The sequence below is a fragment of the Malaclemys terrapin genome, chromosome 2 (genome assembly GCF_027887155.1).
Source record: "Malaclemys terrapin pileata isolate rMalTer1 chromosome 2, rMalTer1.hap1, whole genome shotgun sequence".
NCBI lineage: Eukaryota > Metazoa > Chordata > Testudines > Emydidae > Malaclemys > Malaclemys terrapin.
This window is the reverse complement of record NC_071506.1, coordinates 284,657,063-284,672,440: the sequence shown is the minus strand read 5'-3', so window position 1 is coordinate 284,672,440 and position 15,378 is coordinate 284,657,063. Positions and strand designations below refer to the sequence as shown.

Below are 15,378 nucleotides of genomic sequence, written 5' to 3'. Positions count from 1 at the left end.
AGGGAATTAGAAATGATTTTTCAACGGAACTTCTTGTACCATTTCTCAGGCTGTGTGGTTAAACTGGTTCAGCAAGAACTGTGGAAGGTGTAATTCTACCCTGAAAAGTGAAATTGAAAATAGCAACTTATTCAACAGATCTGCTCCTGTGTGTATCGAGAGCCTTAGCTCCCGACTTCATTAACAAAAACAAGTTTTTCTTCTGCTCACCCCATTTAAGTCTGCAGAGCGGAGCCAACACAGCTGAGAGAATGAGCTGGAATCTATTCCTTCATGTGCTCATTGACAGAATTGTTTACTACATCCTAAGCAGTTACATCTGTGTAAACCCCCTGAAAGCAAGGAGGTGTCATGGCTGTTGAGGGCTTAATTTGGGGATGTATAAGGCTTGGTCTACACTACCCCCCTAATTCGAACTAAGGTACGCAACTTCAGCTACGTGAATAACGTAGCTGAAGTTGAAGTACCTTAGTTCGAACTTACCTTGGTCCACACTCGGCAGGCAGGCTCCCCCGTCGACTCCGCGGTACTCCTCTCGCCGAGCTGGAGTACCGCAGTCGACGGCGAGCACTTCCGGGTTCGACTTATCGCGTCCAGACTAGACGCGATAAGTCGAACCCAGAAGTTCGATTTCCAGCCGTCGAACTAGCGGGTAAGTGTAGCCAAGGCCTAAGACAGACCCTAACCTGATTCAGATGAACCCAGTCTGAGATTGCAGGGCTGGGAAAAACAAATGTTACTTATTAAATGTGCTCATGCTACAAAGAAATAATTGAATGACAGTAAACAAGCCCCTACAATGCCAAGCTGAGAGTTGCTTTTCAGAACAGAAATACACTTTTTAAAGAGCGTGTAGATCATTTACAAAAGAGTCTGAAAGCTCCATAACAGAGGGTGGTGCCATAATACCCCTTTAGTGCTTTACATTTCCCGTGCCTTGTATCAACAAGAATTGGTGCTCTTCACCTGTATGCGGGTGGTCTGTAATATACAGGGTCAGACTAGATCTGCTAGTCCCTTCTGTCCTTTAACGGTGTATCAGGTTCACCTGCAAACCATGTGCTGCCATTGGCAGTGGGGGCTGCTGCCAGAGATGATTAGAGCAGCAGGGGAAATTAAAGGGACAGAATTAATGTATTCACAAAGTACAGCTAGTTTTTTTCTTCTGGACCGTACAGCCCAAATGAATTATGGAGCCAGTAGTGAGGTAGGCCCAAATGCTGGCCATCGTTATATGGGAGGAAAGGGGCTGTAAGCGGGCACTGCACTGGGCTGGCCAGTCCAAACAGGCTGTGGCTGGTGTGGTGTGCGTAGGGAGAGGTGTGGTGGTGCCACAGGTGTGCACAGGGGTAAGAGCTCACACAAAACTACTCCTCCTTCCCATTCCCATCCCGTCTCCACACAGAGGCCTTGTGAAACTTCACTTATACAAAACAGTTCCCCAGTATTTTGGAGCCAGGGCTTCAACCCCTGCAGGTCCCAACAGCAATGCTGCAGGGAAGGGGGGGGGGGGGGAGGGTCTATCAGCTGGGAGCCTGGTGCAGGGGATGTGCAGATCCCCCTTTAATTTCCGCAGCAGCTAAGCATAAGGACAGGCCCATGTTCCCTGCAGCGGGAGGGACCCCGCATGGGAGCAGGTCGTCGGCCAGGGCTGGCGGCCGAGAGGCTGCCCCAGGCAGGAGCGGGGTGGGCCTGGGCCCCCCAGGAGCGGGTCTCGTGGGTGTGGAACTGGGCAGATGCAAAACCGGCTGCGGGGGTGGAAGGCCGGGGGGGAGGGGCGCTCCTGGGCTGGGTTAATCGCACGGTCCCTGGGGAGACCCCGCCCGGGCGCTGCTCCCTGCCCACGAGAGCTCGTGCAAACACCTGCCGGCTCCGCGGGGCGGCCCTGGGTTCAAATCCCGCGGGAACCGCGGGCTGATGCTGGGTGTGCGGCCCCGCCCCGCCGCTCCCGGGCCCCGGCAGCCAGGCCGCGGCTCCCCCCGGCGGCGCTCGCTCTGCTCCGCTCCGCCCGGCAGCGGGGCCGGGACCTGCCCGTGGCGAGGCGAGGCGAGGCGAGGCGAGGCGGCGCCGGGACTCTGCCCAGCCCGGAGCGGGAGCGGAGCTCGGCCGGGCCGGGCCGGGCCCGCTGGAGAAGCCCCGCCCGGGGGGGCCATGGCCGAGCGGGCCGCTGCCCAGGTAAGGGCCCGGCGCTGGGGCGGGGGAGCCTCGGGCCCCGGGACAAGGCGATCCCCGCCCGGCCTGGGCCCCGGGAGCCGGGCCGCGGGGAGCGCGGGGCCGGGCGGGGGGGCGGAGCCCCGGGGCGGGGGGCGGTCGCTGCGGCCCCTGTCGGAGCCGGCTGGTGTCCGGGCCCGCTGGCACCGCGCTCCCCGGGGCACTGGCTGCTTTGCTGTGGACCCGCAGCTAAAGTCTGCTGGGAATCCGAGGGGCTGTGGCCTGGGGCAAGGCCCGTTTCACCTGCCCTCTGTGCACGCCCCATGGGGCTCGCTTTGCCCGCTGCAGTTTCCCCAGCCATCGCGGGGCGTTGGAGTCGGAGGAGGGCAGGATGTCAGGGCAGGGCCAACGGTGGGGCTGGCCCTGATGCCAGGCATAAGAAGCCGAGTGGGGAAGAGGAGGGTGGAGGTTCCAAAGTTACCTCGTCTCTGACCCCTTTCGCGCTCCTGCCCCGGGCGGAGATTGGCTTTTATCTCACTTGTCCCATCTGGGTCAAGAAGGACAATAGACCCATCTTCTATGTTCTCTGTCCCGCAACTTCTAGACCTAGCAAAGTATTTTGGCTTTAGGGTTCTAAAACTGGCCAGGTGTGTGGTGAGGGGAGAGTTTGTGTGTGTAACATCCTGACTGTTGGAGCTGGGAAAGTGTGAGATCTAAATTCCAGCTCTGGTCCTGAAGATGGCTGGTGGTGAAGGGAGGAAATGTTTCTGACAAGGACTCTGGCTGTAGAGGCTGGGTTCTCTGGTAGTTTTCTTTCTCCTCCCCATCCCAATCATCCTTCCAGATTGACCTGCCTTTCTCAAGTCCCAGGTCATCGTGACTCTCCCTTCAGTCAAGATCCGAGTGCAGCTCCCTTCAGAGCAATGCCTGCTGGCACAAAGGGTTGTGAAGGCCTCTCTTCCCTGCAGCACAGCACACTCTGCTAGCCTGGGGGACCAAATGTTAGGCCCAGACTCTTAACCACATTGGGGGAGCAGGTACTGCGGTCCCTGGGCCAGCCCAACGCATGTTGGTGTAAAACGGTAGAGAAACATGCATTTCACCCATGAACTACTAAGCCTCCCTCCCTTCGAATCAGGGGAGATGCCCTGAGCTGTCTAATGATACTGATTTTGGCAGCTTAAGGTGATTGTTAAATAATAGTAAAAAATAATTCTCCGGTTCATTCATATGGCACTAGGATGTGCATTACAACCTCTGCTAGGGTCTCCAACTGAGATCAGGACAGGTGAAAGGGACTCTTCTCATCCCCCATTTGACAGTGGAGATCTGATCTAGGGAGGAATGTGACTTGTTCAGTTTCACACAAGGAGACTGTGGCAGAAATGGAAATAGGCCACACATCTCCTGAGTCCCTGTCCAGTGCTTTAACCAGAAACCCATCCTTGTTCTCCTTCCGTTTTGGGCCGAGGGGTCACTCAGGCAGAAGACCATGTTGGAGATGTTTTCCTATCATGCTCTAAGCAGAAACTTAGGAGTAAAAGCTAACAGTCCTGGTTTTCAAACCAAAAGCTTTAGTGTTTTGAAATAGGGAAAAGTCCCCAATGCAGGCAGAGTATTGACTATCTACAAAGTCTGTTTTGTAAAATGAAGTTATTGACCAATAAAAAGGTCAAAAAATATGTGAACCTGCTGATGAGACCAATTTGGGGTCTTTTCAGGAAACATCTGAACAGTTTGAAATTGTATTGCAGGCGGAGTTCAGGTTTTCATGTGTGTTAAATTTCAGGCTGATGTAGGTTAAATCGTCAGACTTTGAAAATACAGCTGATGATGAAAATATCAACAGACTTTGATACATCTGGAGAGTGACTCTTTTAGAATAAAGATCCAGCCCCAGCCAGTGCTGAGTGGCAGTTTTATTGTTTACCTCGCTAGATGTCTTTCCATTTCCGTCCTTTCAAACAGGCTCCAGAATGGGACGCAGAATCATGGTGGCCAATGCCTTTGCAGCCACCTGCTGTCCCTGAAGAAACTTCCCTGAGAGAAACCCAGCTGCAAAGAGCAGAGATTTCTTTGACTGTGGTGGCTGAAGTTCAAGCCGTAGAGAGGAAGGTGGATTCTCAGGCTGCACAGTTGCTGAATCTGGATGGGAGAATGGGGACGGCTGAGAAGAAACTAGTCGGCTGTGAGAAAACAATGGTGGAGTTTGGGAACCAGCTGGAGAGTAAATGGGCCGCGCTGGGAACTCTGATCCAGGAGTACGGGCTGCTGCAGAGGAGGCTGGAGAACATGGAGAACCTGCTGAAGAACAGGAACTTCTGGATCCTGAGACTCCCCCCAGGCACTAAGGGAGAAGTCCCCAAGGTAACGATATCCCAGCTGGTGCAGAAGAGCCGAGGTAAAGCTGATTGTCAGATATCAAAGGGGTGTTTGTGTCTCGTGGCTGGTAGGTTCTTCAAGGCACTGCTGATTTGGATCTCATTGATAGATACTTTTGTACCAGGAATAAAATCTTGGGGGAGATAATATTGCCTGTCCCTTTAATTCTGGTGCCATTCCCCCAGTCAGCATTGATGTAACTCTCAAAAAGACTCTGATATCATCTCCTGCCTCTTCTCATTCAAATTACTGGGTTGTTGGATCATCTTCCAAGACATGAGGTAGGAGGGGTCCCTATGTAGCTACATTTCATTCACAGCGCTGACCTCCGGCGGGTGAGGTTTTCTCCTGTCTCCGTTGTCTTTTCTCATGTTCTCTCAATGTTATTTTAGGACCAAACTCTCTGCTGATGTAGCTATATTAAAATCAGTGGAATTCCACCAGCAGAGACATTGGCCTTTAACCTCTATATGGCTGAAGAGAGTTCTGCCTCTGTGCACATTTGAATTTTGCCCTGTTTAGGTGTATCCGCCAACAAGGGAACTAACTGAAGCTACTTGATTGCTTCTTTGTGGACATCTAGGGTGTGTCTACACTGCACACACCTCATGGCGGTGTGCAGAGCTCATACACTGCACGCCGCACTAGCTTGGGTATAAATAGCAGTATAGACAGTGAGGCATGGTTTAGATGAGTAAAACCACACCAGAACTTTAGGGTATGTATCCTACACGGCTCTCCACACACCCAAACAGTGCCTTCTCCATCTACACTGCTCATTTTATCGGTGTAGTATCCCGGTGCTGGAGCCTTTCTCTACCACAGGGGAAAGCATGCAGCGCTTGTGATTTCAGTCCCAGTGTCGTTTGATGCGTCTCTGTATTTCTCTGAGCAGGGATGGGAGAGTGCAGCCAAATGGCAGAAGGAGCTTTGCGAGAACGTGATGAAGGGGAACTTTGAGACTCTGATCTCCCTGGGTAAGGATCAGTTCTCACTTGCTTATTACAAGCTTTGTGATGTGGCAAGGGCTGGGTTGGCTCTAGCTCAGAGTTATTGATCAAGGGTCAGAGCCTCGCTGGTGTAAATTGTCCATTGAAATGAATGTGACCGTTTACACCAGGTGAGGCTCTGCCTCCAGATCTTTATGCACGGCGCACAATGCGTTGTTCCTCTCCATCTGATGAGCCCTAAATCTACTGCTGGGAGCCCAGCTTACCTGTCACCAGCGATCTCTATTTTCTTCATGCTCTTCATTAACACTTTTGCAACTTGGTTCATAGGAGCAGGCCCCTTCAGTGACAAAAGGGGGTTTAAAATCACATCAAGTTTTATGTCATTAAAGACCAAAGAGCCCTATTCTTCTTCTCTATGAACAGACTCTGCGATTTCCAAACCCAGCATGCTGTCCCGGATTGAACGAGGAGAGGAGCCATGTGTTGAAGATGAGCCGGAGGAGACAGAAATCCCCATGGAGCCCAGCATGGGTAGGCCTGGCAGGCTCTTTGGATTTCTCATATCCCAGGGTTCCTTATCCTCAAGACAATTCTGACCCCAGATTTCTCCACCCACCCCAATAGGTTCTAAATCTAACAACTCCCCTTTCTGACTTTCTGCCCACTGATCCTCTGTCAGTTTTCACTGAATCCTCATTACCCTGTTTACATTTATTCAGGAAAGAAATGGTTTTGGGTAGAGATTGTGTTTTCCCAACATCCACAGAATGCTTAGCAAAGGGTTTGAAAAGCAATTTCCTTCTTTCCCTTGAACAGACTCTCCGGTTCCTACACATGAGATTTCATCCTGGATTAAACAGGAGGAGGAGCTATGTATCAAGGATCAGCAGGACTCGGAGGAGAGAGAGATCCCTGCAGATCTTAGAATGGGTGAGCAATAGATTTAAACGACTGAGAAATTACAGTAGACAGAGCTGGAAATCCAATCAAACCTTCCTGAGCTCCTATAATTCTATCTTTTTGTACATCTGTCTTAACTTTGTAAGTAGCCTTTGTCGGTGCATAAGAATAGCCATGCTGGAGACATCTAGTCCGGTATCCTGTCTTCTGAGAGTGGCCACTGTCAGATGCTTCGGAGGAAGTGAACAAAACGGGGCAGTTTGAGTGCTCTATCCCCTGTCGTCCAGTCCCAGCATCTAACAGTTGGAGGTTTAGGGACACCCAGAGCATGACGTTGTGTCCCTGACCATCTTGGCTAACTGCCATTGATGGACCTATCCTTCATCAACTTATCTAATTATTTTTTAACCCAGTTATACTTTTGGCCTTCACAACATCCCCTAGAAACAAGTTCCACAGGTTGAGCGTGCGTTGTGTGAGGAAGTACTGCCTTGTGTTTATTTTAAACCTGTTGGCTATTTGATCAGGTGACCTAATTCTTATGTTATGAGAAGGAGTAAATAACACTTCCTTATTCACTTTCTCCACACCAGTCATGATTTTATAGACCTCTATCATATGCCCCTTTAGCCATCTCTTTTCTAAGCTGAACAGTCTGTTTTTTAAATCTCTTCTCATAGGGAAGTTGGTCCATACCCCTAATAATTTTTGTTGCCCTTCCCTGTACTTTCCAATTCCAATACCTTGTTTGAGATGGGGTGACCAGATCTGCACTCAGTATTCAAGATGTGGGCGTACCGTGGATTTATATAGTGGCATTATGATATTTTCTGTCTTATTTTCTATCCCTTTCCTAATGGTTCCTAACCGTCTGTTCGCTTTTTTGACTGCCGCCGCACAGTGAGCAGATGTGTTCAGAGAACTAACCATGATGACTCCCAGATCTTTCTTGAGGGGTAACAGCTAATTTAGATCCCATCATTTTGTATGTGTAGTTGGGTCTATTGTAGTCATTGGGTATGTTGTAGTTATGTTTTCCAATGTGCATTACTTTGCATTTATCAACATTGAATTTAATCTGCCATTTTGTTGCCCAGTCACCCAGTGTTGTGAGATCCTTTTGTAACTCTTCACATACTGCTTTGGACTTAACTATCTTGAGAAGTTTTGTATCCTCTGCAATCTTAGCCACCTCACTGTTTATCCTTTTTTCCAAACCATTTATGAATATGTTGGACAGCACTGGCCCACTACAGATCCTTGGGGGACTCTAATTACCTCTCTTCACTGTGAAAACTGTTTATTTGTATCCTTCATTTCCTGTCTTTTAACCAGTTACTGAGCCATGAGAGGACCTTCCCACTTATCCCATGACTCTTTAATTTGCTTAAGAGTGTTGGTGAGGGACCCTGTCAAAAGCTTTCTGAAAGTCCAAGTACACTGGATCCCCCTTGTCCACATGTTTGTTGACCCTCTCAAAGAACTCTAGAAAATTGGTGAGGCATGAATTCTCTTTACAAAGGCTGTGTTGACTCTTCTGCCACACATTGTATTCATCGTAGTGTCTGAAAATTCTGTTCTTTACTGTCGTTTCAACCAGTTTGCCTGGCACTGAAATTAGGCTTACCAGTGTGTAATTGCCAGGATCGCCTCTGGAGCCTTTTTAAAAAACTGACATCACATTAGCTACCCTCCTGTTACCTGCACACTCTAGGGCACCTATCATTACCCTTCCTTGGGCTCAAGGCCTAACCGTTTTAATTTAGGCAACTACCCTTCCCCAGTTCCTAGGGCTCAGGGCGTACTCTTCTGCAGGTTTGCGGGGCCTTTTACCAATGAGAGAGCTCTGAGCTTGGGGTGTGTCCTGAAGTTAGGTTCCAAAAAACTTCCTTTTGGACCTCGATTTATATAGTTAAACTTGAGTCCTGCTTAGCTCTACCTTAACCAAGCATTTTTAAAGAAAAGTCATACCATACAGTATTTATTTTTCACCAATCACAGCCCATTACGAAACAATTCTTTACCCAATCAGACCCCACCACCTTAGTTGATTTAAATCTTGCAAAACAGACCAAAACAATCAAAGAACCAGACACAGACCATACAGATAAACAATAGAGAAGTGGGGACCATAAAGGCAAAACAATGGAAATAGAAATTTCACAATCACAACTATTGATAAGCGATTCCTTGCCAGACAAGGAAAATGTTGTCAAACAAAGTTTTCTTTAAAGATTCTAAGACCTGTTTCTTTATCTGGTGGCGATGGGTCCTGTTAGGACAGGCGCGCCTTCTTAACAGTCTGATGTTACGCTGCTTTGATGCAATGTAGATGGTGGTTCAGGTTTTGGTCCTGCAACCTGCTCTGTCATTCTTGTCCTCGTACAAATTCATTGTGTGCATGTGATGAATTCCAGGACCTTGTGACATACTTCATTTATTTTTCACCACGCCTGCCCTCTGCCCTCTGATCTATCTCACCTGAAACTTGCAGCGTTCCAGACCTCTGAGCTGCTTCAGATCAAAGCCTGCTCATCTGCCCAAGGCTTAGATAGTCACCGATTCAGAAGGGACTGGCTTCGCTTCCAATAAATATTACAACTCTGCAGGACTAGAAATGGGACTTGAAAGGGGAAATCCCCAGCAAGATGCACGGCACTTGCTTCTGGCCCTGAAATGTCCTGAGGATAAACATAGAAAAGCTATTTTAGGTCCCTGTTAGAAATTTTGATGATTTCATCTGAAAGATTTAGAATCAGGGTAGCGAAGGGAGACTAGCTTTAAAGGCAGAGGGATACAAAGAGAATCCCAGCAAAAAGCATTGGTTAGTGATTTTGGTAACATGTGGCATATGCAGCATGCATGGTGGTGCGGTCCTGTCTAAAGGCTTACCTGGCCCTTGTTTGGGGTGACCTGGGTGACTCCTGAGTGGTGTAGCCATCCCAAACTCAAGCTGATTAAAGCCATTGATTGTGTAGATTTCCAAACCCGAAAGTGTGTTCCCCTGGCAATTGACTAGAATATTCTAGATAAATCCCATTCCTCACCCCAACTTTGAAAGCTCTGATTTTCCCACTGCAGTGCTGACCTGCATTTCCTGTGTGTCTCTCACTACGCCCCAGCAGCAAGGCCAGTCTGCTGCAAAGCATTCTGGGTGCTCTGACATCCTGTTGCATGTGGGGGTGGGGGGGAAGAGGTGAGGAAACCAGCAGGAGTGTCTGTCAGACAGGAAAGAGGTAGGGGAGGAGAGGTGCTGTAGGGGGGACTGCGCAGGTACCAGATGACAAGCCCCAGAGAGGAAACGTTTTGGCCATAAAGCTTTGTGTTATACACTGTGGTTTTTGCTCTAGTAAAAGGTGTCACTTCATCCACCTTTTCCCTTATAGACTAACACTGCTGCCAACCCTTTCTGCATTATGTATTGGAGACTTCCTTCCTCTGAGCCAGATGAAATGAAGGTCTTGATTCTCTCTTTTGTACCAGCAGATGTTGAGCTCACAATCAAAACAGAGGAGCGACATCCTGAAGAAGGCCCTAGCAACCTAGAGCTCCCTGGGCCGTTGCCAGGACGAGCAGAGGAGAGAGCTTTCCAGGGTGCTGAACAGGAAGCGGCCGTTGAGAGTCCTTGCACTTCAATCCGCTCTCCAGGTAACAACCTGGGGGAACTTACTCCGCATGAAAGAGAACTCAAAACTGCTGCTGCCCATCTCCGGGGCAATGCAGGACTAGCCCCCTATGCATGTGCCCAATGTGGGAGGAACTTCACTCGAAAGGACATGCTCCTGTCGCACGAGAGACTCCACACGGGTGAGAGGCCCTACGTGTGTGCTGACTGTGGGAAGAGCTTTAGGCTCAAGATCAGCTTTATGAAGCACCAGAGATGCCACACCAAGGAGCGGCCCTATCCGTGTAACGAATGCCAGAAGAGCTTCAAGTGCCACTCGGCGCTCGTGCGGCACCAGATGATCCACAGGGGAGAGCGGCCGTATAAATGCGACCAGTGCAACAAAAGCTACAGCCGCAAGGAGCACCTCCAGAACCACCAGCGGCTGCACACCGGGGAGCGGCCCTTCCAGTGCGCCACCTGCGGGAAGAGCTTCAGTCAAAAGTTCGTGCTTGTCTCGCATCAGCGCATCCACACGGGGGAGTGGCCCTACAAATGCACGGAGTGCGGGAAAGGCTTCAGTGAGAAATCCAAGCTGACCAGCCACTACCGGATCCACACCGGCGAAAAGCCCTACAGCTGCGCCCAGTGCGGGAAGAGCTTCCGCCTCAAGGTGAGCTTCTTAAGGCACCAGACGAGCCACGGCAGCGAGAAGCCCTACCCCTGCACTCAGTGCGGCAAGAACTATAGCTATCACTCAGGCCTTCTCCGGCACCAGCTGATCCACGCGGGGCAACGGCCGCATCAGTGCAACAAGTGCGGCAAAAGCTATGCCGAGAAGTACCGCCTGCGGAATCACCAGCGTGTCCACCTGGACGAAGGACCGCAGCGGTGCGTCCCGTGCGGGAAGAGCGTCTTGGGGAAGCAGGACCTCCTGACCCCCCAGCAGAGCCATGCCGACGGACGCCACCAGCGCGCCACGTGCGGGCAAAGTGTCTGGCTTGTGGAGAGCGGCTTAAAGCACCAAAGAAACCACGGCAAAGAGAAGCCCTACGAATGCAGTGACTGCGGGAAGAGCTTCAAGTGCCAGTCGGAACTCACCCGCCACCGGAGGGTCCACACGGGGGAGAGGCCTTACAAATGCACCAAGTGCGACAAAAGCTACAGCCAGAAGTACCATCTCCTCCAGCACCTGCGCGTTCACACTGGGGAGCGGCCCCATCAGTGCAGTGACTGTGGGAAGAGCTTCATCCGGAAGGAACATCTCCTGAAACACCAGCGGATCCACACCGGAGGGAGGCCTCACCAGTGCAGCGAATGCGGGAGAAGCTTCCAATATAAGCAGTTGCTGAAAGACCATCAGAGGGCGCATAGAGCGGAGCCAGATCACCTGGAGGCTTCTCCAAGGACTGAAGCCTGGGTTCCTTAATGCAGAAATGGGTTCCAGCCTGCCACTTATCTTCTAACATGCAAAGCAAATCCAGTACAGCAGGTCTGGGAGTTAACACACTCACCGCACCCTGATCTGGCAAGCACTTACATGCATGGTTAACGTTAAGCATGTGACTTCAATGGGACCGGTCACATCCTTAGTTTTTGCAGGTTCGGGTTCCATGTCTGTATGTATCATACAGCAGCCAAAGCTGCTGAACCTTCTGAGAGCTGGAGGAACATTCACTGCCAGAGATCGCTCACCCTTGGCGCTGGGAGGGAGCCAACGGGGAGAGACCTGAGCCCTATCTGGCAGACTCAGCTAAACTGGAAACTGACTAGAAACTTTTAATAGCTAGATTTCCCTCCCCCCCCCCCCCCCGCCCCCCCCGTCTACAGCATGGGTCTCTCTCATCTTGCAGCTGCTATCTTGTGAGAATTCTCGTCACGGATTTGTTTTATACGTACAGTTTGTGTATGGCCCCCATGGTTTCAGGTTTGCACATGTCCATTCTCTTCTAGCTAGGATCTGTATGTGACTTGTGTTTATCACTGTTCCCTTGTGGGGTTCTGTAAAGACTCTCTATGGAGAGAATGGAGGGTAAGTGAGCTATTGCCCACTTGCATGTCTTGTAGAGCCAGGACAGGACTACTCGTGCATAGCCTTTGGGGCTGGAGCCAGCCCTATTCCAGCCACTAAAAATAGGTTCTTTGGGGTGAGCATTGGATTGGAAGTCACGCATTCTAATCCTGGCTCTGCCTGTCTGGCCTTGGGCTGTGCCTCCATGGGGATGATCCGGGGCTCCCTCGTTATGGTGCTGTCAGCATCAAGCAAGTGCAGGGGTTTGAACGGGTGAGCTGCTCACTGTTAAATGCAGTGTTTGCATTCCTGCTCATGGCTGAACGTGTCTCTTCTAGAAAGGGGAATGGAGGATTTGTGTAGAGTTGTGGTTCTTCAGTGACCATCCCAAGCAGTGGCCACTTGTATTTTTTCACTTGTACAAATTGTAGACAAGCAAACACCAGCGATGCTGCAACAACAAACTAACTCTCTTTCGATGCGGTCTGTTGTGAGAGGGCTGTGTCTGGCTGCTGGCCTGTGTCATTCCATTCAGAATGAAGGAGGGCTTGTACGTGACTTTGGATAATGTGTGACTTTATTGCATTCATCGGTTAGAAATTGAACGTGTTCGATTTACTAGATGTTTTGTGTAACTGTCAGAAATAATGAGCCCAAGAGGTGGCGATTCCTACGTATGAACCCAGGCCATTGAGGCAAATGCTGGAAGGAAAGCCGGGCTTACAGCCAAAGGGATCTTGGCAGGAACCACCCTCTTGGTGCTCCCAAACCTACCGAAGTCGTGAAGGGGGGTGGTGCTGAAGATGGACAGGCAAATGCAAGCTGTCCTCTTCCCCCAGCCCCATCTCGAGTGCTTGTTACTTTCTTACAAAGGAGAAGTGTTGATGCATTTTGAATCCATGTATGACAGTAAATAATAAAGGAGCAGGTGCAAGACGTTGTGGATACTGAGTCCTGACCCCAAATGGCTAATCTAACAGCAGGAGTCGTCGCAGGAGGGGGGAACAAAGACCAGGAAGGTTATGTGACTGTGTGAGCGTACAGACCCTAGCATGAAGGTTACAGAGGCGTGTTTAAATATACACAGCTGGATTCTAAGCCCACTTGAAGGAGGGAGTTTAAATAAACTCTTTAAAAAGCCCAATGTAGACAGCGTGTTTTCGAACCCAACTCCACAGGAAGAAGTGAAACAGCAGTGAGACGTTTCCCTCCCACCATTTCACTGGAGGCAGGGAAAGAAGTGTTCACTACAGCAGCATTCCTGTGGGTGTGACTCTGTAGTGACCCTGGTGCAGCAAAGCAAAGAACTTACTACACAATTAACTGCGGCCTCAACCCGCAATGGGGTGGTCTGGCAAAAATCCCATGAACTTCCACTGCGGACGCGAGGTAGAATGTGTTTATTTAACCCACTTGTACCAATGTTTTCCCCTTTCCAGTGTTGCTGGCCATCCCTGCTCTAGCTGTATTGAAAATGTACTCAAGTTCTGCCCAGAGAGAGCCCGATCCCCTGGAAAGCTGCCCTTGGGTGTCCAATGGATGTAGAATTGGGTCTTAACTTCCTTTCCATGCTCAGTGGTTAACTTGCACTCTGCCTCAGGTACCGGGAGCAGAGTCTGCAGGGCAGTGGAGAGCCCGTCCGGCTACAGGCAGCTAGTTAGTTACAAGCAGAGTGGATTGAATCAGAGCAGCTCTCTTATCACTAGGATCAACTTCCACCATCCCCCTGCTGAATGTGCTTGTAACGGGGCCCACGCCGCTCTCGAGTGCCTGCTGGTGGGTGGGTGTGGTACCGCAGTCCTTTCCCCACTCCTGCCACTCCCCTGTAGGTTGTCGACCAGGCTGGGTGAGTCTTCAGGGGCTCAGCCCTCCGGCCGGCTCACACAGTCAAACTAAACTCCTTCCAAAGTCCCAAGGGAACTGTCTGCCCTCCCCAGAGTCTTCAGCCCCAGCTCTGGGCCCTTTGAATTCAGCCCTTCGCTCAGGCTTCCAAACAGACCTTGTCCTCTTCTCCGGGTTTACCCCACTTTGCCGGAGGGGGAAGCCAGGCCGCCCCCCTGCTCCAGGTTCCACCTCAGGGACGCTACAAGCAGCAGCCACATACTGCCCAACTGCAGTGCGCTGCTGCTCTTTCCCTGGGCCTCTTCCTGTGGCCCTCTTATCAGCCCCCCTTACCTCAGGGTTAAAATTTCTCGGGGCCTCTCTCTCCAGCTTCAGCAAATGCAGCCAGAACCTCACTCTGGCAGTCCCTTGAGCTTCTGCAGCTGGAGAGGGGCACCTGGCCTCGCCCATCTGGTCCCAACCAGGAACTGATTGCTAAGCCCCTGCAGATCCTTTTATCTGAGCCTGCTGGGCTCTGATTTGCTGCTTCCCTGAGGCCTCCCTAGGCAGGCCTGGATGACCCACCTTCGCTGTTCTTCTCTTGGGGCAGGGTGTAGTAGGACCACATGGCTGCCTGGAGGGAGCTCTAAAAGCCAGATGCATCCCTATTACAGTGCTATTTTGATTTTTCTTGGAGTGGAGCCTCTTTCTGGGTTAACAAAAACAACAAGGGGTCCGATGGCACCTTAAAGACTAACAGATTTATTTGGGCATAAGCTTTCATGGGTAAAAAACCTCACTTCTTCAGATGCAGATACTTGACATCTTTCTGGGTTGCAATTCATGGCCTCTATTATATAGGACTAGGCCCAAAAGCAAGGAGTACAGTGCCCCATTCATCTCAAGGAGGTGTTGAGTCTGAACCCGAATGATGACAATTTAAACATCATTAGCATTAAATATTTCAGTGCTGGTCACTTGATGAGGACCATCCACCTCCACTGGGACTATGGATGGAGTGTGAGTAGATGGTCCCGGCCGGAGAGGCCTGCTCCACCATTATCTCTGCTAGCAGCTGGTTCAGTCATGCTCTGGTCACAATCCTTGAGCTGTGCTCAGAGCAGCTCCATGGGTGGCAGATGCCAGAATGACCAGTTCAGGCCCCTACTGATGCTCACTAAACAATCCCAGCTGGCAAGGCAGGGGTAGCACCCTTGGGGGTGGCAATGGCAAATAAATACACAGGGGAGAAGGGGCCGGATTAAGAAGATTGCGAGGGCTCAAAGTGCCCCTGAATTCTCCCATCAGCCACGGGGGTCCATGGCTTGCAGTAAATGCTATAACAGCCACTCCGGGCTCCTCCCCTGCGGGGCAAGCAATAGGCTCTTTGCACAAGCTGGGGGAGGGCTGCAGGAACCAGCCGGGCACGGGCCAGGCCGGCAGGGCAAGTGAAGGCCCTGAGCTGGGCATACAACAGGGGGAGTCTTAGTCTGCTGTGGGAGTCAAGAGGAGGGGACTCAGCAGGCCGGGCCCTTCGGCCACAGGCAGCCTGACAC

At 50.9% G+C, this 15,378-nt stretch overlaps 1 protein-coding gene across 2 annotated transcripts; it reads left to right on the top strand.

The window, feature by feature from the left end:
* Positions 1 to 1,893: 1,893 nt before the first annotated feature.
* On the top strand, positions 1,894 to 12,937 carry LOC128830929 (zinc finger protein 436-like). 2 transcript variants are annotated; one of them, XM_054016864.1, is made up of 6 exons: positions 1,894 to 2,175; positions 4,120 to 4,518; positions 5,429 to 5,510; positions 5,910 to 6,017; positions 6,303 to 6,416; positions 9,873 to 12,937. In XM_054016864.1, exons 1-6 carry the CDS (start codon positions 1,918 to 1,920, stop codon positions 11,417 to 11,419), a joined length of 2,508 nt encoding a protein of 835 aa, XP_053872839.1. In that variant the 5' UTR covers positions 1,894 to 1,917; the 3' UTR covers positions 11,420 to 12,937. The 2 variants fall into 2 exon arrangements, with proteins under 2 accessions (XP_053872839.1, XP_053872838.1); XM_054016863.1 differs by having other exon boundaries at positions 9,870 to 12,937.
* The last annotated feature ends 2,441 nt before the right edge of the window (positions 12,938 to 15,378 follow it).

Excerpts from the sequence above, each read along its gene's own strand:
- LOC128830929 (XM_054016863.1), top strand. The coding sequence starts at position 1,918 with ATGCTGGGTGTGCGGCCCCGCCCCGCCGCTCCCGGGCCCCGGCAGCCA. Across the intron at positions 2,176-4,119 it reads CCGAGCGGGCCGCTGCCCAG|GCTCCAGAATGGGACGCAGA; the intron begins GTAAGGGCCCGG and ends CCTTTCAAACAG. Across the intron at positions 4,519-5,428 it reads CTAAGGGAGAAGTCCCCAAG|GGATGGGAGAGTGCAGCCAA; the intron begins GTAACGATATCC and ends TTCTCTGAGCAG.